The sequence below is a fragment of the Mustelus asterias genome, chromosome 14 (assembly GCF_964213995.1).
Source record: "Mustelus asterias chromosome 14, sMusAst1.hap1.1, whole genome shotgun sequence".
Lineage (NCBI taxonomy): Eukaryota > Metazoa > Chordata > Chondrichthyes > Carcharhiniformes > Triakidae > Mustelus > Mustelus asterias.
The window spans coordinates 97,188,176-97,209,480 of record NC_135814.1 but is presented as its reverse complement, the minus strand read 5'-3'; the positions used below and the strand labels follow the sequence as shown (position 1 = coordinate 97,209,480).

Sequence of the window (21,305 nt, the reverse complement as noted above, 5' to 3'; positions counted from 1 at the left end):
GAGAGGTGTGAAGAAGGTTTATATTGCGGCTCCAATCTACAGTGCTGAAGCGTTCCGCTCCATTGTTCAGAGGGAAAAGGCTTCCCCAAGTGGATCGTTTGCAGACCAAACGTGGCTGCCCCTTAACGGCTCAGAGGGAAACTGTTATTCCCTTGTGATAATGAAGCAATGGCTCTCTGATCCTGAAAGAATTTCACAGTGTGCGAAGACATAAAGTCACAAGCCGAGCTGTTTGAAGTTGAGACATTGAAGGGACGAAAATAGCCTTTGAAAAGTTGCCAAAGGGTTGGCCCTGCTGTGCGAGCAAGGGTGAGAGGTGACCCCTGAACTGTAACTCCACCCCAATGGCTAGTAGACAAGCAGAGGCTGTGGCGTGATTCCAGCAGTGGAGTGTAACCCTTATGTGATGCGCCAAAAGAAATGGAAACGGAATATAATTGACTGATTTCCTTTGCTGGGTACCTGGTCTCCAGGATACCGCCTCCAATTCCTGGCTGGAAATAGGACCCTGGGGACCCTGATTTCTTATCGGCCTGCAACAGTCAGACAGGGCCAGGCAAGCTCACTTGAGATATTTTGACAGGGATGCAGTCAAGGGCAATGTGCAGGTACCGAAAGGTCTCGATGTGTTACACAAACGCAGCTTCCTGCCCTGCTCCCCGGGGAGACTGACGGCACTTTTTTTGAGGGGGGGAAATCAAAAAAAGAATTCTTTTAATGCCGGATACCTTTCAACTGGTTCAGACAACTGTGAATGACAAAAACAATCTGTTCATCAATGTCAGCTGCCTCAGATCCTTGAAAATCCTCGCACAGAGAAAAAAACAGCACAGAACAAATCCAAAGTAAACAAATCCATTTGAATTGACGGGCAATGTCTAAACAATTTTAACAAATTCTGTCTCGTCTGCGTCTTAAAAAAAAACGAGGCGACTTTATATGGATATCAGTGTTATATCATGCAGGCTGATTTTTTTTTATTGGCCTGTCCCTTAAAGGAAATATCAAAGCATGGTTGAAAAGTAAAAGCTGTTGCATTCTGAAAAGCATTCATTACGAAAATAAATCAAGTGCTTAAAGGGTGATGAGGCATTTCGGTGCAGTCATGCCATTTGGCTGTGAGAGGTCGGGTGGAATTATAGTGGCCCCCAGGAGCAGGCTGGCAACCAGGGTGTGAGAATGAAATCAGGAGCCCACGACTTGGCGCCATGCTGTCGCTTAGCTGCTGCTGATGGCAATTGTTGCGGAGGGCAGCACGGTGGCACAGTGGTTAGCACTGCTGCCTCACAGTGCCAAAGGCTCGGGTTCGATTCCCGGCTTGGGTCACTGTGCGGAGTCTGCACGTTCTCCCCATGTCTGCGTGGGTTTCCTCCGGGTGCTCCGGTTTCCTCCCACGGTCTGAAAGACGTGCAGGTTAGGTGCATTGCCCATGCTAAATTCTCCCTCAGTGTACCCGAACGGGCGCCGGAGTGTGACGACTGGAGGATTTTCACGGTAACTTCATTGCTGTGAAATGTAATGACACTAATAAATAAACTTTAAACTTTAATAAACTTTAGTTTACTGATGGCAGAGGAGACGCCGGGCAGTCTGTCCACCCTTGGGTCAGTTCAGATCCCTAAGTGGCAATTAATTGGCCACCATTGCCTCTGAGCTTCTACCAGTTGTGCGGAATGCCCTGCCCGCATGCTAAGGTCACCCAGTGAAACCTTATGGGTGATTCTCGGTGGGTGAAGCCATGCCTCCTGTTCGGGCACTCTCCCCATACTCCCAAACCTGCTCCGCGCCGCTTTGCCCTTTTTTTGGGACCTTTCGGTACTTTATTTCTAATCAACAAAGCCAATTCAAATTAAGTCCAGTCATGGTCCCCACATGAGGGACAAACCAGATCCAAGCTGACAAGACATTGCAACCCATCTTGGGCTCACTCAAACAAGATCCAAGCTGATAGGGTGAGGCATTGCACCCCTTCCCGGGCTTGATCTAACGCTTCATCTTAGCCAAATGGCCAAGATGGCTTTGAAAAGTTGCGTCGGGTAAAGCCTGGGTTTGACCTCATTGGCTACCCTGATCCTTTACTCTACCCTAGTTTAGGCAAACCACCATCACAGGCAACAGCATGCCCCAAGTGCAATGGGATCGCCTCGCCCCCTGCCTGATCATGGTTTCACCCCTGACAGGGGGAGCATAGCAACCTGACCCCGACGAAACACTGCATTCACCTTTCAATCTGCATCCGTGGCCCCTCGGCATAATGGGCTGCCTGCAGTGACCACCGCTAGCAGTACTGCTGGGACCAGCGAACTGTTGGCTATCTGTTGGCAGCTCTCGAAGGCAGGACTTCCTCCTAGATTGGGACAGAGGTCCTGCCATGCGTCAATAAACGCCCTGACAGCCACTGGGTTGGCCTGCCCGAGCAGAGGTTGTCTTGCCCTGACTGTGGCACTGGCTCCAAAGAAAATTGAAAAAAGGGATTTTTTTTCATAGTAATCCATAGAATCCCTACCGTGCAGAAGGAGGCCAGCCGGCCCATCGAGCCTGCACCGACAGCAATCCCACCCAGGCCCTATTCCCATAACCTCATGTATTTTCCCTACTAATCCCCCTGACACTAAAGGGCAATTTAGCTTGGCCAATCAACCTAACCCGCACATCTTTGGACTGAGAGGGGAAACCGGAGCACCCGGAGGAAACCCACGCAGACACGGGGAGAACGTGCAGACTCCGCACAGACAGTGACCCAAAGCTGGAATTGAACCCAGGACCCTGAAGCTGTGAGGCAGCAGTGCTAACCACTATGCCACCGTGCTGCCCCCTGCATTTGCTCACGTACTGAGTTCACATTGTCTTCCTGCAGACCGTACAAATAGAAGTGCATTTCCTGAGCTCAGAGAATAACAGAAATGATGAAACATCTTCAATTTATGTAGCACCGTTAACAATCTCAGGATGTCCCAAAGCACTTTACATCTAATAAAATAGCTTTGAGTCGTATTCTCCCTTATAGTGTAGAAAACACAGCAACCAATTTGCGCACAGCAAGATCGCACAAGCAGCAATATAAAATGACAAGCTTTGTCTTACTGTTGTTGGCTGAGGAGTGAATGTTGGTTTGAACATGGGGTGGGGGGGGGTAGAATTCCCTTGCCTTTCTTTGAAAAGAGCCTTGGGATCTTCTCTGTCCAGCTAACAGGGAAGACGTGGTCTGGATTTAATGTCCTTGTCTGTAAGATGGCACCTTAGGTAGTGCAGCACCCCCTCACTGCTGCCCTGGATTGTCAGCTGAGATTATGTGCTCAGGTCAAGCCTCAGTGCAGAAGGAGGCCGTTTGGCCCATCGAGCCTGCGCTGACAACAATCCCACCGTGTCCCCACAACCCCACGTATTTACCCAGCTAGTCTCCCCGACACTAAGGGGCAATCGAGCATGGTCAATCCACCTAACCCGCACAGCTTTGGACTGTGGGAGGAAACCGGAGCACCTGGAGGAAACCCACGCAGACACGGGGAGAACGTGCAGACTCCACACAGAGTGGCTGGAGGCTGGAATCGAACCCAGGCCCCTGGCACTGTGAGGGAACAGTGCGAACCACTGTGCCACCGTGCCGCCCTTAAGAGTGAGGCTTGAAATTCTTGTGGAGTGGTAAGTGGTTACTCACCTGAGTCGGCTGGCAACAGCTGGCAAGATATTTAAGTGCAAAGTTTGCCATGTTAACCTTGTTTTGCCACCACCACATGTCCTTTCTGTGTGTCTGTCTAAAGCATGGTGTTCAGTTCAATTCCGGCCTTGGGTTATGTAATGACTTCAGTCAGACCATTGAGGTTGGCCTATTGGAGTATGAACTCCCTGACTAAGGATCCAATTGATGGGCCAATCAGAGGGCCTTCGCCTTGTACTTAAACGGGAGTGTCAGTTCCCCTGGAACCGCAGAGGTCGACTGCTAACTGGTTTCCTCCCACAGTCCAAAGATGTGCGGGTTAGGTTGATTGGCCATGCTAAATTGTCCCTTAGTGTCAGGGGGATTAGCAGGGTAAACGTGTGGGGTTACGGGAATAGGGCCTGGGTGGGATTGTGGTCGGTACAGACTCGACGGGCCGAAGGGCCTCCTTCTCTACTGTAAGGATTCTATGATAGCACTCTGTACTGCTGCTGTAATTGTAAACAAAGAGATTTTGGTAAAGGGATTTCTGCCTCCGTAGATTTATTACAGGTTACTGGAATTTGCCCGTTCTCCCCGTGTCTGCGTGGGTTTCCTCCGGGTGCCCCAGTTTCCTCTCTCAGCCCAAAGATGTGTAGGTTAGATAGATGTTTGGGAGCAGGCTTCCCCCTTTCATAGTCTGTGGGATTTTGCAATACGCAAAGGAGCCTAAAGCCTAAAGCCTAAATATCCACAGCTCCTCCATTGGGGGAAACCATTAAAGATGAGTTTTAAAGAAACCACTTGAGGTTTTATTTCTGTTTATCCACATAGCTTGATGCATTGTCAATAAATATTCACCACCCGACGACGTGACTCATGTTTAAAACTCTGAGTTACGAGCCTGGTGAGGGGAGAATCTGGCACACTCAACAGCCGAGGGAAAAAAAAACGTTTGACTGTTTCCTGGTGTTTTACAGCACGCTAACATCAGTTGTTATCCCAAAAGCACAAATGACGGGTGTGCTGGTTTTATGTTGTGTGGAACGTTGCAGGAAGGTTTTTCAAAGCAGCAGCAGCTAATGACGCATGTGCTCAGCAAGAATAAGAGGCCAAGACGCTTGTGGCTTTGTGTGTCCTCCTGTAAATACGGCTTTAAGTGATAAGAGGCTGCACTTTGTTTACTTTGAGTGCCAAACTTGTCACATTTCAATCGGTCAAATGGTTAGGGGTCGGGGACTTTTTCATCCCTACAGTGCAGAAGGAAGCCATTCGGCCCATTGAGCCTGCACCGTCAACAATCCCACCCAGGCCCTATCCCCGTAACACCCCCATATTTACCATGTTAGTCCCCCTGACACTGAGGGGCAACTCAGCGTGGCCAAACGGTGGCACAGTGGTTAGCACTGCTGCCTCACAGCGCCAGGGACCCGGGTTCGATTCCAGCCTTGGGTCACTGTCCGTGTGGAGTTTGCGCGTTCTCCCCGTGTCTGCGTGAGCTTCCTCCGGGTGCTCTGGTTTCCTCCCACTGTCTGAAAGACGTGCTGGTTAGGCGCATTGACCTGAACAGGCGCCGGACTGTGGCGACTAGGGGAATTTCACAGTAACTTCATTGCGGCGTTAATGTAAGCCTTACTTGTGATTAATAAATAAACTTTAACTTGCACATCTTTGGAGTGTGGGGTTGTGAGGCAGCAGTGCTAACCACTGTGCCACCGTGCCGGTGGACTAAATGCTTCACAGGCTGGAATTTTCCAGCGCCTCACGCTGGCGGGATTTTCCAGTCCCGTCGAGGTGAACGGAGATTTTCAATGGCTTTCCTGCCCTGTCATGGGGCTTGGTTGGGGGCGTGGGGTGGTGGGGGGGTGTTTGCTGGAAAATTCCGGCCACAGTCCTTGCTTCAAATAAAAACTCCTCAGCATCCGGTTAAAATTGGGATTTTTAAACGAGCTGTCTTTCAAACTCCGCAAGCCTCACTGTCACCGTGACTCTACTTGTGAGAATTGTTTCCGGACAGTTTGCGAGATCGGCGGAGAAGGGGACGTTGGATGAAAATCTAATTTCTTTTTCGACAGCTACAGTGGTCAGCCAGACAGGATGCAGCAATTAAAAAAAATATATCTTATTAAGCCTCACAATAAAATGCTAAAATTTCAAAAGACAGGCCAAGTGAGTCGAATTCCCTAATTCCGCATTAATTGAGGTCACACCATCTGGCGGAATCTTTCATGCTTTCTGTCACTTGATCAGTGGCTGCATAGGCCACTATATTAGCGCTCCCTGATGTGGGGAACAATACCATTTGGAATTCCCCTTCATCTGGCCAGTTGTTGACCTATCTGCACCATCGCACTGAAATTTGAGTTTCATGGTTCACTGGCAAGGCAGCATAAGGCCTGAAGTCTTCATGGTCGTTCTAATAATGTCCCAGAGACGTGGTGAAGTCTGAAGCCTGAATCATTCTTCTCATCAGATGAGCAGATGCCACGTTTTCCATCTGTCTGTCTCTCGGCAGAACTATCAACTTGTTTTTATTATTCGTTCATGGGCTGGGGCTGGGCCAGCATTTTGTGCCCATCCCCAAGGGCATTTAAGAGTCGACCACATTGCTGTGGACTCACCTGATGAAAGGGCAGCGCTCCGAAAGCTTGTGTGGCTTGTGCTACCAAATAAACCTGTTGGACTTTAACCTGGTGTTGTGAGACTTCTTACTGTGTTTACCCCAGTCCAACGCCGGCATCTCCACATCGTGGGTCTGTAGGCCAGACCAGGATAGGATGGCAGATTTCCTTCCCTCAAGGACATGAGTGAAGCAGATGGGTTTTTACGACAATCGACAATGGTTTCATGGTCACCGTTTCGACTCTACATTCTAGATTTTTATTGAATTCCACTTGTATTTCTATGACACCTGTGACATAATGAAAAGTCTCAAGGCAGTGGTACATGGATAAAGGCTTTGTTCACCGACAACGTGCAGTGCCATCCTGCGATGATAGGCCCGGGTTAGTGGCTGCTGTATTTATCGGGGGCCTTGGAGGGGAGAATGTGGCATAATTTCCATCCTGGACTGTCGGTGATGAATTTTGGACAATATGAGGGCAGCACGGTGGCAATTCTCACAGCAAGAAGTTTAACAACACCAGGTTAAAGTCCAACAGGTTTATTTGGAAGCAAAAGCCACACAAACTTTCGGAGCCTTCAGCCCCTCCTTCAAGTGAGTGGCGCCAGGGACCCGGGTTCAATTCTGGCCTCGGGTCACTGTCTGTGCAGAGTCTGCACGTTCTCCCCGTGTCTGCGTGGATTTCCTCCGGGTGCTCTGGTTTCCTCCCACAGTCCAAAGGTGTGCGGGTTAGGTTGATTGGCCATGCTAAATTGCCCCTTAGTGTCAGGGGATTATCAGGGTAAATAAGGAGGGTTACAGGGATAGAGCCTGGGTGGGATTGTTGTCGGTGCAGGCTCGATGGGCCAAATGGTCTCCTTCTGCACTGTAGGGATTCTGTGAATGCACTAAATCGGGACAATTTCATGCGGTCTCCTCGGCTTCAGAGTCTGTGAACAGGTCAAACCTGTGAGAAATGTACAACCGGAACAATATCCTGTGATCCTTCCTACTCCAGGAATGCACGCAGTTAACTTCTGATCCAGTTTACAGTGTTTGCTTCAATGTACTCACGATAAGCTGTTCCTCATGATCTTCCATTACAAATAAAAAAAAATGTTTCATTTCCTTATCAATTGCTGGCTTCCTAATTCGTAACTGGTGACCTCAAGTGCGACAGGAAACAACTACCCTGATCAACTCCTTGTCACTTCCTTTCATAATCTGAGGATGTTGAATGGGTCAGTTTGAAATATTTTTCAGAGCACAACTGATTCAACTTCCTCGCCTTTCCTCTGATCTCTGGTAACCATTAATCATCCGGATGCTCGACTCCCATGTGTCTGAATCAAAAGCTGTATCATTTTGCTTCCACGTAGCTTTTCTCCCTGTTTGGTAGGCTGGCTAGTGAGAGATGAGCAAATGATGTTTAGCCTAGACATTCAAGCAGTTTGATGCTTGGCTCCTCAACATCACCAACTTGCTCTGTTACCTCATAGAAGTGAACAGTCCTCACTTAGCTCTTGAAGGTGGACTCGAACCATGGAATTCTTTGTCTGATCTATTTCATGGGCGGCACGGTGGTACAGTCATTAGCACTGCTGCCTCACAACGCCCGGGACCCAGGTTCAATTCCGGCCTCGGGTGACTGTGTAGAGTTTGCACATTCTCCCCGGTGTCTACGTGGATTTCCTCCGGTTTCCTCCCAAACTCCAAAGATGCGCAAGTTAGGTGGATTAGCCATGCTAAAAGTAAAGTATGTTTATTAGTCACAAGTAGGCTTACATTAACACTACAATGAAGTTACTGTGAAAATCCCCTAGTCACCACACTCCGGCCCCTGTTCGGGTCACACTGAGGGAGAATTTAGCATGGCCAATGCACCTAACCAGCACGTCTTTCAGACTGTGGGAGGAAACCCACGCAGACATGGGGAGAACGTGCAAACTCCGCGCAGCCAGTGACCCAAGCCGGGAATTGAACCCGGGTCCCTGGCGCTGTGAGGCAGCAGTGCTGGCCACTGTGCCGCACCTAAGTTGCTCCTTAATGGCCCAAGATGTGTAAATTAGATGGATTAGCCATGTTAAGTGTGTGGGATTACAGAGATAGGGCAAGGAAGAGGGACTGGGTAAAAAAAAAACTGGATTGGAGAGTCGGTGCGGGACACAATGGGCCAAGAGGCCTCCTCTGCACTGTAGGGATTCTATGTTTACCTCGTACTCAACAACAACAACTTGCCCGCACGCAACACCTTAAAATAACCAAACATGCCAAGGCACGTTACAGTGGATTATCAGGCAGAATTTGACACCCAAGCCACATGGAGAGATAATAAGACGAGTGATTAAAAAGGTCAGATAACAAGGTGGGTCTTGAGGAGTGGCATAAAGGAGAAGAGATAGAAATGCAGAGGTGTTTAGGGAGGGAATTACAGTCCATAGGGTTGATGCAGTTGAATGCACGGCCGCCAGTTGTGAAGGGATTGAGATCTGAGATGTGTAAAAAGGTCAGAATTGGAGAAAGGCTGGTCACTCGAAGGCCTACAGCCTGAAGGTTTGACTGAGGTTGGTGACGTACATTGTTCCCCCTACCCCACCCCCACCGCATTATCAGTGGATGCCATTTCAACCGAGTATTATGGATTCCGAGAGAGAGAGACTGTGTCTTACTTATGATTTTTCTCACTCTGTCAGGTGAAAGTCTTTCCACTGCTCTCCGGCCCCCTGGATGCACCTTAATTGGTATCTAGCGCAGGCAGAGGTGAGAAGATGCAGTTGGTTAGAACATTGTGCTCTCACTTCTGTGACCTGAGTTTCAATACCTGAACACTAATTGGATCGAATTCTCCACTGCATCTCTCTCTCTCTGGCTGTAAGGGGGTTCCATATGAAACGGGTTCGGTCCTGATTAAAATCCAGGTCATAGAGGTGAAAGCATGACCGACGGCATCACCTAACACCTCCGAGAGTGCAACACTTCCTCAGTGAAGGAAGGGTCAGTCCAGGTTGTGGTGCGCAAATCCTGGGCTGACCCTTGAAACCAGAAAACATTTGCTCTTTTGGATTTATTGGTCTGAGTGTTACAGCAGGCCAAAGTGCAGGACCTTCTCTGTAAGGTTGCATAAAGTAAGGTGCGGCAAGGTGGCACAGTGGTTAGCACTGCCGCCTCACAGCGCCAGGGACCTGTGTTCCGATTCCCAGCTTAGGTCACTGTCCTTGTGGAGCCAGGGACGCGGGTTCAATACCCGGCTTGTCTGTGTGAAGTCTGCACGTTCTCCCCATGTCTGCATGGGTTTCCTCCGGGTGGTGTGGTTTCCTCCCACAGTCTGAAAGACGAGCTTTGGCCGTGCTAAAATTCTCCCTCAGTGTACCCGAACAGCTGCCGGAGTGTGGCGACTAGGGGATTTTCACAGTAACTTCATTGCAGTGATAATGTAAGCCTTACTTGTGACAATGTTAAATAAACTTAAACTTAAGTGAAACCACGAGTCACATCCACAGTGAAGAAGATTGGGTAATTCCACCGTCAATCTGAAGATCCCATTGCTGTGGCACTGCTGCCTCACAGCGTCGGGGACCTGGGTTCAATTCCGGCCTCGGGTGATTGTGTGGATTTTGCACATTCTCCTCGTGTCTGCGTGGGTTTCCTCCGGGTGCCCCGGTTTCTTCCCACACTCCAAAAACGTGCGGGTTAGGTTGATTGGCCATGTTAAATTAACCCTTAGTGTCAGGGGGATTAGCAGGGTAAATATGTAAAAAATTATAAAATGAATTCGACTAAATCAAGCGATTAGTGACAACTTTTCAAGTGGTCATGGGGCAAGCTCCTAGCTGCGGTAACTTTCCAGTTTATGGGGATAAGGCCTGGGTGGCGATTGTTGTCAGTGCAGGCTCGATGGACCGAATGGCGTCCTTACGCATTATGGGGATTCTATGATTCTGCGATTGATTTTGAAAGCGATGCAAGGATCGATTTTATGAACACATTGTACACCGTCCTCCATTCACATTGCTGGGGACGGGTTTGCCATGTTATCGGGAAGCTTTGTTCTGATTCAGCTTGTGAAGTAAAAAACTGGAAAAACTCAGCGGGTCTGACAGCACCTGTGAAGATGGTTAAAACTTTGAGTCCGGTGAGACGCTTCAGAACCCTTACAACCAGAGCCAGTTCTGAAAAAGAGCCACATTGGACTTTTTAAAATATTCATTCATGGGACATAGGTGTCGCTGGCTAGGCCAGCATTTACTGCTCATCCCTAGTTGCCCTTGAGAAGGTGGTGGTGAGCTCCCTTCTTGAATCGCTGCAGTCCACGTGCTGTGAGTTGACCCATAATGCCATTAGGGACGGAATTCCAGGATTTTAACCCAGCGACTGCAAAGGAACGACGATATATCTCCAGGTCAGGACGGTGAGTGACTTGGAGGGGAGCTTGCAGGTGGTGATGTTCCCAGGTATCTGCTGCACTTGTCCTTCGAGATGGAAGTGGTCATGGGTTTGGAAGGTGCTGCGTAAGGATCTTTAGTGAATTGCTGCAGTGCATCTTGTAGATAGTACGTGTGACTGCTACTGAGCGTCGGTGGTGGAGGGGATGGATGTTTGTGGATGAGGTGCCAATCAAGCGAGGCTGCTTTGTCCTGGATGGTGTCAAACCTCTTGAGTGTTGTTGGAGCTGCATCCATCCAGGCTAATGGGGGGGCATTCCATCACACCTCTGACTTGTGCCTTGTAGGTGGCGGACAGCTTTGGGGAGTCAGGAGGTGAATTACTCACCACAGGATTCCTAGGCTCTGACCTGCTCCTGCAGCCTCTGTGTTAATGTGGCCAGTCCAGTTGAGTTTCTGGTCAATGGTAACCCCAGCACTTTCTGTTTTCATTTATGGATCCCCAGAACCCGCACTATATCGCTTATATTTAGTTTGTGAGTTCTGTTTGTGGTATTTTTGTAGAGAATCTCTTCATGCAGTGGGCACTCTACCGCTTGCCAAGTTTCCCTCCCAACTCGCACCACATTCTGACTTGGAAATTAGTCGCCCTTCTTTCATCTTCACTTCATCAAAATCCTGGGAGTCCCTAACAGCGCTCTGGGTGTAACTTCACCACAAAGGTTCACAAAGGTGGTTCACCACCTTGCCTCATGGGCAATTAGGGATACGCAATAAATGCTGACCTAGCCAGCGCCGCTCAAGAGGATTTAAAGAAAACATTGATGTTTAGATAGCTACTGGGTGGAATTCTTGGGATTCTGGGTGGAATTCTCCGAAGCCCCCCCCCCCCCCCCCCCCACCCCTCCACCCCTCCCCGCGTGGGGAGAATATGGCAGGCAACCCAAATATTTGTTCATGCCAGTATGAATTTACAGCGGGATCATCCGCTAGTGCCCGCTGGGTCGGAATGTCCACCAGAGCCTGGCGTGAACCGCATCTAGTTAATAGGATGCAGATGAAGTCCACGACTGGGGCAGCCTCCGGAGTTCAGGTTGGAGGCCGCCCTGCTACCCTGGACCCTGCAGCACCACAGCAGTGGGCCAGGGGGAAATGGCGGGGGGGGTGGCGGGGTGGCAAGGCTGCATCTGCAGGTGGGCCTTCTGGATTTGGTCCCTCTTCCTTCTTCCACATGGCAACCTGGACACAACTGTGGACTGTGCCCGGCCCCCACCTCCACTTAATGTGGTGTGAAACACCCAGGTGCATAATTACTGAGGTCAGGGCAGGAAGATTTGGTGTCTTATACTGCTGGCCGATGCAGCGGGAAACACTCCATATTCTCGCCCCACTCCCCCCCCCCCCCCCCCCCCGACATGCCACTTAGTCTCAAATTGGGAGAATTCCGCTTGCTGTATGCTGAGTAAGTTTGTGTAGATCGTGTCATATGCCGTGTCTTTCTCCAACGCTTTGGCTTTGATTTTAAATTTCTCATCCTAGTTTTCAAATTCCTCCAAAGCCTCCCAACCACACCCCCCCCCCCTCCCCCGCCCCCCCGATCTCAGTTCCCTCAGCCCCAGAACCTTCCGAGATATCCTGTCTTCCCATTCAGGCCTCTTTCACATCCTTTATTTCAGTCACTCCGCCAGTGACGGCTGCGCCTTCAGCTGTCTAGGCGCTGAACTCTAAAATTATTTCCCTAAACTTCTTCACTTCTCTCGCTTTCTCTCCCCCTGTCACGCTTAAAGCCTGTGGCTAGGATTTTGCGTCTGCATTTGCACAAATGACAATGTGGACGCAAAATCCCGCGAGAGTCAGGGAACTATTATCTCACTGGCAAGATCTTGTTTTCAGATTAGAGGGGGAGAGGAAGGGGGCGGGAGAGGCGAATGGGATGTAGCGAGAAGGGAATAGAGTAGGAGAGAAAGAGGGAGGAAAGGATCAGAGAATCCCTGCAGTGCAGAAGAAGGCTATTCAGCACATCGAACCTACATCCACCACAATCCCACCCAGGCCCTTTTCCCGTAACCCCATGCATTTACCCTGCTAACCCCCTGAGACTAAGGTCAATTTAGCATGGCCAATCAACCTAACCCGCACATCTTTGGACAGTGGGAGAAAACAGGAGCACCCAGAGGAAGCCCACGCAGACACGGGGAGAACGTGCAGACTCCATACAGATAGTGACCCAAGACGGGAATCGAACCCGGGTCCCTGGAGCTGTGAGGCAGCAGTGCTAACCACTATGCCACCGTGCTGCCCCATTTTTGGTGTGTTTCGTGTAAGCTAAACATTCAGGCTCGATTCACGCTTAAAATCGTGGTTATAAGTGAGTTGCGTATTCTTGCAGTAAATGCTTGAATTAGTTCTTAACTCTGTCTTAACCCCTGAATGCTTTTTTCCTTTTAAATGCAGTAATACTGTTTTGCTTAGACCTGCGTTCAACAGTTTTTCTTTGCAATTACTATCTGTAAATTAAGCTTGGCTCTTCGCCAGTCAGGGGAGCATTTGAGTTCTCTATTTTTGTCCTTAGTGGCTATCGTATAAAATCAGGAAAACCATCGATAACTCCCAATAAATTCCTCTGCTTTATAAAATCCTGCTGTGCAAACACTTTCATTTGATGGGGAAGCACTAAGTCAGCAGTCTTCATTATTGTATTGGTGATGTAATTAACTTTGAGACAAATTTTCAAGTTTGCTGTTGACACCACTGTAGTGGGTCGGATCTCAAACAACGACGAGACAGAGTACAGGAATGAGATAGAGAATCTGGTGAACTGGTGTGACAATAGTCTCTCCCTCAATGTCAGTAAAACCATGGAGATGATCATCGACTTCAGGAAGCGTAGTGGTGGGATTGTTGTCGGTGCAGACTCGATGGGCCGAATGGCCTCCTTCTGTACTGGAGGAGTTCTATGATTCTATGAATGATAGTGCAGTGATTAAATGACTAGAGGGTCCAGATTACATATCTGTATTCCACCACAATCAGAATGCCACCTGGGCTTGTATAACCGATATCAGTGTCTCTGCAATAGAAAGTTGGAAAAGCAGGCAGGTATCCCACTGCTCATGGCTCTCCATTGACTGCTCCTGAAAGGTTCATGTTCATTAATCTCCATGCAGTTTTTCCTACCTGTTATCTTTGCAGTTCAATCATTCTTGAATATCTATTATTTTCTAATGTTGTGGGAGTAAAAGCCCGTTGCGATCACCATAATTAAGTATTTTAGGAACTACGAACTTTTTAATCTTAGATTTTCGAATCAGGCTTAGGAAAGACAGACTCACAACCTCAGGACATCCTAAAATGCTCTACAACCATTGAAGTACTTTTGAAGCGTTCTTGTAATACAGGAAGTCTGGCAAGGAATTTGCGAACAGCCAACTCCAACACACAGCAGTGAGATAAGGGAAAGATAAGCTGCTTTAGCAAAGTTTTAAGATCCTGAGGGGTCTTGACAGGCTGGATGTGGAGAAGATGTTTCCTCTTGTAGGAGAATCTAGAACTAGGGGGTCACTGTTTCAAAATAAGGTGTTGCCCATTGAAGGCAAATGAGAATTTTTCTCTCTGAGGGTGGTGCGTCTTTGGAGTTCCGTTCTTCAAAAGGCAGTGGAAGCAGAATTTTTGAACATTTTTGAGGCAAAGATACGACCCAAGATGTAGGGACATAAGTAGGGCATTCGGCCCATCGAGTCTGCTCTGTCATTCAGTGAGATCATATCTGATCTGATACGATAATCCACAACTCCACTTTCCTGCCTTATCCCACAACCCTTGATTCCCTGACTGATTAAAAATACTCCACGACCCAGCCTCCAAATCCTACTGCAGTAAAGAATTCCACAGATTCATTATCCTCTGAGAGATGTAAGCTCTGCTGGCCTGCCCCATCCAGTCGAGACTGGTGGTGGACAATTAAACAGTTCACTGGAGGATGAGGCTCCCCAAATATTCCCATCCTCAATGATGGAAGAGCCCAGCACATCAGTACAAAAGATAACGCTGAAGCATGCGCAACAATCTTCAGCCAGAAGTGCCGAGTGGATGATCCATCTCGGCCTCCAGCATTAATTCACTCCATATGATAAGCGGTTGAAGGCACTGGATACTGCAAAGGCTACTGGCGCTGACAATATTCTGGCAATAGCACTGAACACTTCTGCTCCAGAACTTGCCACGCCCCTAGCCAAGATGTTCCAGTACAGCTACAACCACTGACATCTATTTGGCAATGTGGAAAATTGCCCAGGTATGTCCTGAATACAAGGAACAGGGCAAATCCAACCCGGCCAATTACCCATCAGTAACCTCCCCTTATTTCTTGATTAATAAGGGGATCAGGGGTTATGGGGAAAAGGCAGCAAATGGGGATGAGAAAAATATCAGCCATGATTGAATGGCGGAGCAGACTCGATGGGCCGAGTGGCCTAATTCTGCTCCTATGTCTTATGGTCAGTTTACTCTCGATCAGCAGTAAAGGAAGGGGTCATCAACAGTGCTATCAAGCAGCACTTACTCAGCAATAACCCGCTTTCGGGCACTCAGGCCTGGGTCAGATGCTCTATTGGAGAGTCAGTGCAGATTCGATGGTCCAAGTGGCCTCCTTCTGCACTCCACGGATTCTGTGGTTCTAATCCAATGTGCCTCCGTAAGGTCATCTCTCACTCTTCAGAAACCCAATGAGTGCAGGTAGGTAGATTCTTGATAAACAAGAGGGTGAAAGGTTATCGGAGGTAGGTGGGAGGTTACAATCAGATCGGCCATCATATTACTGAACAGTGCAGCAGGATCGAGGGGCTGAAACATTGGCCAGGACACAGGGTCATGAACCTGTTATTCGAATAGTACTTTGTGATCTGTTATGTCCACTTGAAAGGGCCGGCGTGGCCTAGGTTTAACATCTCAAAAGATCTTAAAAGACAGCACCACTGACAGGGCGGCACTCCCTCAGTTCTGCACTAGAGTGTCAGTCTAGTTTTTTGGTACAAGTCTTTGGATTGGTCTTGAACCCGGAAACTTGGAATGAAAGTGCAGCCATATCTATATTCCCAGCCGAAGATTAAAATGTTAAAACCAACATTCTGGTTGACCGTCCATGAAATCTCTCAAAATCCTGACAGCCAATTGTAGTTGTGATGTTATTTCTGCAATCCCTAATGCATTTGTTCTGTTTCAGAAGGGGGAACAGAACTTTAACCTTCCAGGAGACGATAAAAAGGAGTACTTGACCTTTGAGATCCCGCTCAACGACTCGGGCTCTGCTGGACTGGGCATCAGCCTTAAGGGGAACAAGTCCAAGGACACTGGGGCTGACCTTGGCATATTCATTAAGGCCATTCTCCATGGAGGGGCAGCCTTTAAGGTAAGCCGGTTGGAAAGGATTGAATCGTGCAGATGAATGGAGATTATGGAAATTGTATTCATGTCCTTTTAAGAATCGGAAAGAATTTGTTGCGAGACTTTTCTTAAAGACCCTTAGGATAGAGAAGAAGGCTAGGAAGATAGGGGTGGCACACTGGTTAGCACTGCTGCCTCACAGCGCCAGGGACCCAGGTTCGATTCCCAGTTTGGGTCACTGCCCGTATGAAGTTTGCAAGTTCTCCCCATGTCTGCGTGGGTTTTCTTCAGGTGCTCCGGTTTCCTGTCGCAGTCTGAAAGATGTGCTGGTTAGGTGCATCGACCCGAATAGGCGACAGAGTGTGGCGACTAGGGGAATTTCACAGTAACTTCATTGCGGTGTTAATGTAAGCCTTACTTGTGACTAATAAATAAACTTTTAAGCCACGAAAGGATTGGTCGTACCTGAAAGAATATTAATGATCCAGCAATGCTGCAAATTCAAAATTCTCTCCTGTTATACAAGTAAGGTAGATTATTGCAGGGCCTATTTTACTTGGTTAAAGGCTTTCATCCAAGCACCTTCCCATTGTCAACACTGATGTTTTATAGAAGGCTCCAACCTCAAAGCCCTCCAGAGTTCTGTGTGCTCATCTAATTTCGAACACTTATGCGCTCGGGATTTCCTTTAACCCACTATTAGTGGCCCATGCCTTCAGCTGTCAAGACCTTGAGCTCTAGGACTTTCCGCCCCCAAGGAAAGCTATTCCCCCTCCCTTAAGAGGTCTCTTAAAGCCCACCTCCTTCTGTCTAATGGCTCCTTATGCAGCTCAGTGTCAGATTCCTGTCTGATACTTCCCCTGTGAAATGCATTTGGACGCGTTGCTGTGTCAAAGGTGCTCCATCGATAAAAGTTGTTGACTGAACAAATTTTCCTTGCGTTGTACCTTCTTATGTTCGAGGTCTTTCACTGGGGTTTGGTTCCATGAGCACAGGGAGACGTTTTAAGAACTTTTCTATGTTCACAGTGGATTTTGGCAGACTAATTAACTATGTTGGGCTTCACAGGAAGGCCAAAGGCTATTCTTGTTCAGTGTTCACATTCTAACGAGCAATCTAGACCGATAGTCATGGTAGGTCTTTTCCTCCTCCTGTTACATAGCAGTGTGGTCAATGTAGGAACCCTTTACTTGAGACCTCTCTGGTTAATATGACTTAGTACCACGTCATTGCTCGGGCCCTCTACCCGCAAGCAGCATGACTGGTTCGATGAGAACGATGAGGAGATACAGGCTCTACTTGTTGAAAAGCACCGTCTTCATCGTGCCTGTCAGAACGACCCATCATCACCTGCCAAGAAAAACGCCTTTACCAGTGCTCGCAGGACAGTCCAGAATAAACTGCGTAAAATGCAGGATGCCTGGCTGAACGTCAAGGCAGATGAAATACAGGGACATAAACGACTTGAAACGGTTCTATAAAGCTCTCAACACTCTCTACGGACCTCAATCTCTCGGGAGTTCCCCCCTCCTGAGTACAGATAGTACAACTCTCATTACAGAGAAGGCTGAGGTCCTGAAGAGATGGGCTGAACACTTTGAAGCCGTCCTCAACCGACCGTCATCTATTAACGATGAGGCGATAGACGGGATTCCCCAGGTCGATATCAACAGCGCCATGGATGACCCACCAGTAGTAGCCGAAGTCATGAAAGCTGTTAGCCAGCTATCTAGTGGCAAAGCCCCAGGGGCAGACGCCATACCCGCAGAGATCTACAAAGCTGCTGGTCCTGTACTTATCGAGAAGCTCACCGAGTTGTTCCAGTCCTTTTGGAAGCAAGGATCCATTCCTCAGGAACTTAAAGGTGCTTCCATCGTACACCTCTACAAGAGGAAGGGCAATCGGCAAGTATGCGGCAACCATCGAGGAATCTCGCTGCTCTCCATCGCAGGAAAAACCCTCGCAAGAGTCCTGTTGAATCGTCTGGTCACTCATCTGGAGCTGGGCCTGCTTCCAGAGACACAGTGTGGCTTCCGCAAAGTTCGCGGGACTATTGACATGATTTTTGCTGCGTGCCAACGTCAGGAGAAGTGTCAGGAGCAGAATCGTGAGCTCTGCACAATCTTTGTCCTGGGCGACACGACAGCACAGTGGTTAGCACTGCTGCTTCACAGCTCCAGGGTCCAGGGTTCGATTCCCAGCTTGGATCACTGTCTGTGTGGAGTTTGCACATTCTCCTCGTGTCTGCGTGTGTTTCCTCCGGGTGCTCCGGTTTCCTCCCACAGTCTAAAGATGTGCGGGTTAGGTTGATTGGCCAGGTTAAAAATTGCCCCTTAGTGTCCTGAGATGTGTAGGTTAGAGGGATTAGCGGGTAAATATGTGGGGGTAGGGCCTGGGTGGGATTGTGGTTGGTGCAGACTCGATGGGCCGAATGGCCTCCTTCTGCACTGTGGGATTTCTATGATTTCTATGATTTGTTGACCTCGCGAAAGCCTTCGACACTGTCAGCCGACAAGGCCTGTGGAGGATCATGTCAAAGTTCGGCTGCCCCCCCAAATTCATTCAGATGGTACGCCAGTTCCATGATGGCATGATGGCCAGAGTACTGGACGGCGGAGACTGAGGCACTCCCAGTCACCAATGGTGTCAGACAGGGCTGTGCGCTCGCACCCACACTGTTCAGCATCATGTTTACTGCCGTGCTGAATGATGCCTCCCAGGACAGTGTTGCTGGAATCAGCCTTAAGTACAGAGTGGATGGGAGGCTCTTCAACCTGAGGAGACTTCAAGCTATTACCAAAGTGAAGGAGACTGTTCTGAGAGACTTCCTCTTTGCCGATGACTGCGCCCTGTATACTGGCTCAGAGCCAGAGATGCAAGTCGGTATGGACAAATTTTCCACGGCTTGTGACAACTTTGGACTCACCATCAACATTAAAAAGACCGAAGTCATGCACCAGCCTGCTCCTCATGCACCGCACACAGAACCCATAATCACAATCAAAGGGCAGAAACTACAGGCAGTGGACCAGTTCACTTATCTTGGCAGTACCGTCTCCTGAGCAGTGACTATTGATACAGAAGTTAACTGCAGAATAGCAAAGGCAAGTTCTGTTTTCGGTAGACTGCGTTCCACTGTATGGGAACGTCGAGGAATCAGCCCAGCAACAAAACTGAAGGTCTACAGCGCCGTGGTACTCACTACCCTCCTGTACGCCTGTGAAACGTGGACTGTGTATCGAAGGCATTCAAGACAGCTCAATCACTTCCACATGACTTGTCTTCGCAGAATATTACGCATCAGATGGCAAGACAAAGTACCAGACGCTGAAGTTCTCTCTAGAGCAAGTCTACCATCAGTCCACACACTGCTGATGAGAGCACAGACCCGGTGGGCAGGTCATGACATCCGTATGCCGGACGAGCGCATACCCAAGCAGCTCCTTTTTGGGGAACTCTCTGCTGGAAGACGCTCGCAAGGAGGGCAGAAGGAACGTTACAAAGATACACTCAAGGCGTTCCTGAAGTCGCTTGACATGGACACGACCTGGGAAACGCTGGCACAAAACCGCCCTACCTGGCGCTGCCTCATCCACAAGGGCTGTCAAGCTTATGAAGCAAGGTGCAATGCTGAAGCACAACTTAAGCGCGAGCTGCGCACGTCCAGAGCCACCAGCGCGACAACTACAGCGCCTACACAAGTTTGCCCAATATGTACCAGGACATTCCGTGCCCGAATTGGCCTGATCAGTCATCTTTGGACACACCACATCCAGCCTCATAATGACTAATGGTGTCGAGGTCCTCATCGAAGATGATGAACGAACAACAACATTTGTTAGACTTACTCAGTGAGGCTAATTCCCAGATCTGTTCAGAAAACACCAAAATTCTGGAAATTTTTGAGGAGGCCAGATAGCCTGCGTGGAGGAAACAGAGATGTTAACAGCATCTGAGCTTTATTTGTCTCTATTTTCCCATTCCCAAAGACTCTCCCAAAGTTTCCCAAGATTCTCTTGAACCTGTGGTTTGAAATCTGCCAAAACAAAACACCTACCGACGTACACCCGTTCAGCCAAATGGTCCATCGCCATAACAACTCAGGTCCCACCATCACCCCTGCACCCTCCCATATAAGGTTGAATGAAGGCGATGTTCTGAAGATCATTAAACATTTCCCATACCTGTGGTTTGACCTCCCTCAGTTTCACCAGCGCAGTTTTTAATTGCTGACCAAGGTAAGGTTGACTGAATGTTGTCATTGTATTAATGAAAGTTAGTAGCGGTGGCTGCCAAAGTACATGAGAACATAAGAATGAGGAGCAGGAGTAGGTCATCTGGCCCCTCGAACCTGCTCCGCCATTCAATAAGAGCATGGCTAATCTTTTTGTGGACTGAGGTCCACTCACCCACCCGCTCACCATAACCCTTAGATTTTTGAACAGTAAAGGAATTAAGGGAATTAAACAGTAAAGGAATTAATCTTTGCCTTAAAAACATTCAGCGAGGTAGCCTCAACTGCTTCACTGGGCAGGGAATTCCACTGATTCACAACCCTTTGGGTGAAGAAGTTCCTCCTCAACTCAGTCCTAAATCTGCTCCCTCTTATTTTGAGGCCCTGTCCCTTAGTTCTAGTTTCACCTGCCTGTGGAAACAACCTCCCTGCTTCTATCTTATCTATTCCCTTCATAATCTTATATGTTTCTTTAAGATCTCCCCTCATTCTTCTGAATTCCAATGAGTATAGTCCCAGTCTACTCAATCTCTCCTTATAAGCCAAGTATGGGAAATGTTTAATGATCTTCAGAACCTCACCTTCATTCAACCTTATTTAGGAGGGTGCAGGGGTTGTGATGGGAGCTGAATTGTTACGGATGGTGGACCAGTTGGCTGAACGAGTGCACGTCGTTATGTGTTTTGTTTTGGCGGCATTCAAAGGCAGGCCAAGTTTCACGTTGGTAGAATTGAAGAGAATGAAAGTGGCTTGCAAATGTGGTGCTGGGTGTTTAAAGTCATGTTTCATGTATTTGAGGAAAGGATGAATCTGAAGCTTTTTCTTAATCCGGATTTATTTTTCAAAACTATGGAGTAAAAGTCCCTTGTCACCACCTCCTCCCCCTCCCCTCCCCACACCGCCCGCAATTTCCAGAATTTTGTGTTTTTTGTGCAGATCTGGGAATTAGCCTCACTGAGTAAGTCTGACAAATAACGTGGTATTAAAGCCATATTATCCAGGGTTGTCTCAGGTAAAGGGTTCCTACCTTGGCCACACTGCAGCAGACTATGTAACAGGAGGGGAAAA

The 21,305-nt window shown here is 48.5% G+C and overlaps 1 protein-coding gene across 5 annotated transcripts in view; it reads left to right on the top strand.

The window, feature by feature from the left end:
- The window catches only part of LOC144503886 (partitioning defective 3 homolog B-like), a 1,029,287-nt gene that overhangs the window by 485,992 nt on the left and 521,990 nt on the right, over positions 1–21,305 (top strand). For all 5 annotated transcript variants that reach the window (XM_078228918.1, XM_078228917.1, XM_078228921.1 and 2 more), the window contains one exon: positions 15,843–16,028. In XM_078228918.1, coding sequence (XP_078085044.1) covers positions 15,843–16,028 — 186 coding nt within the window. The remainder of the gene's footprint in view (positions 1–15,842; positions 16,029–21,305) is intronic.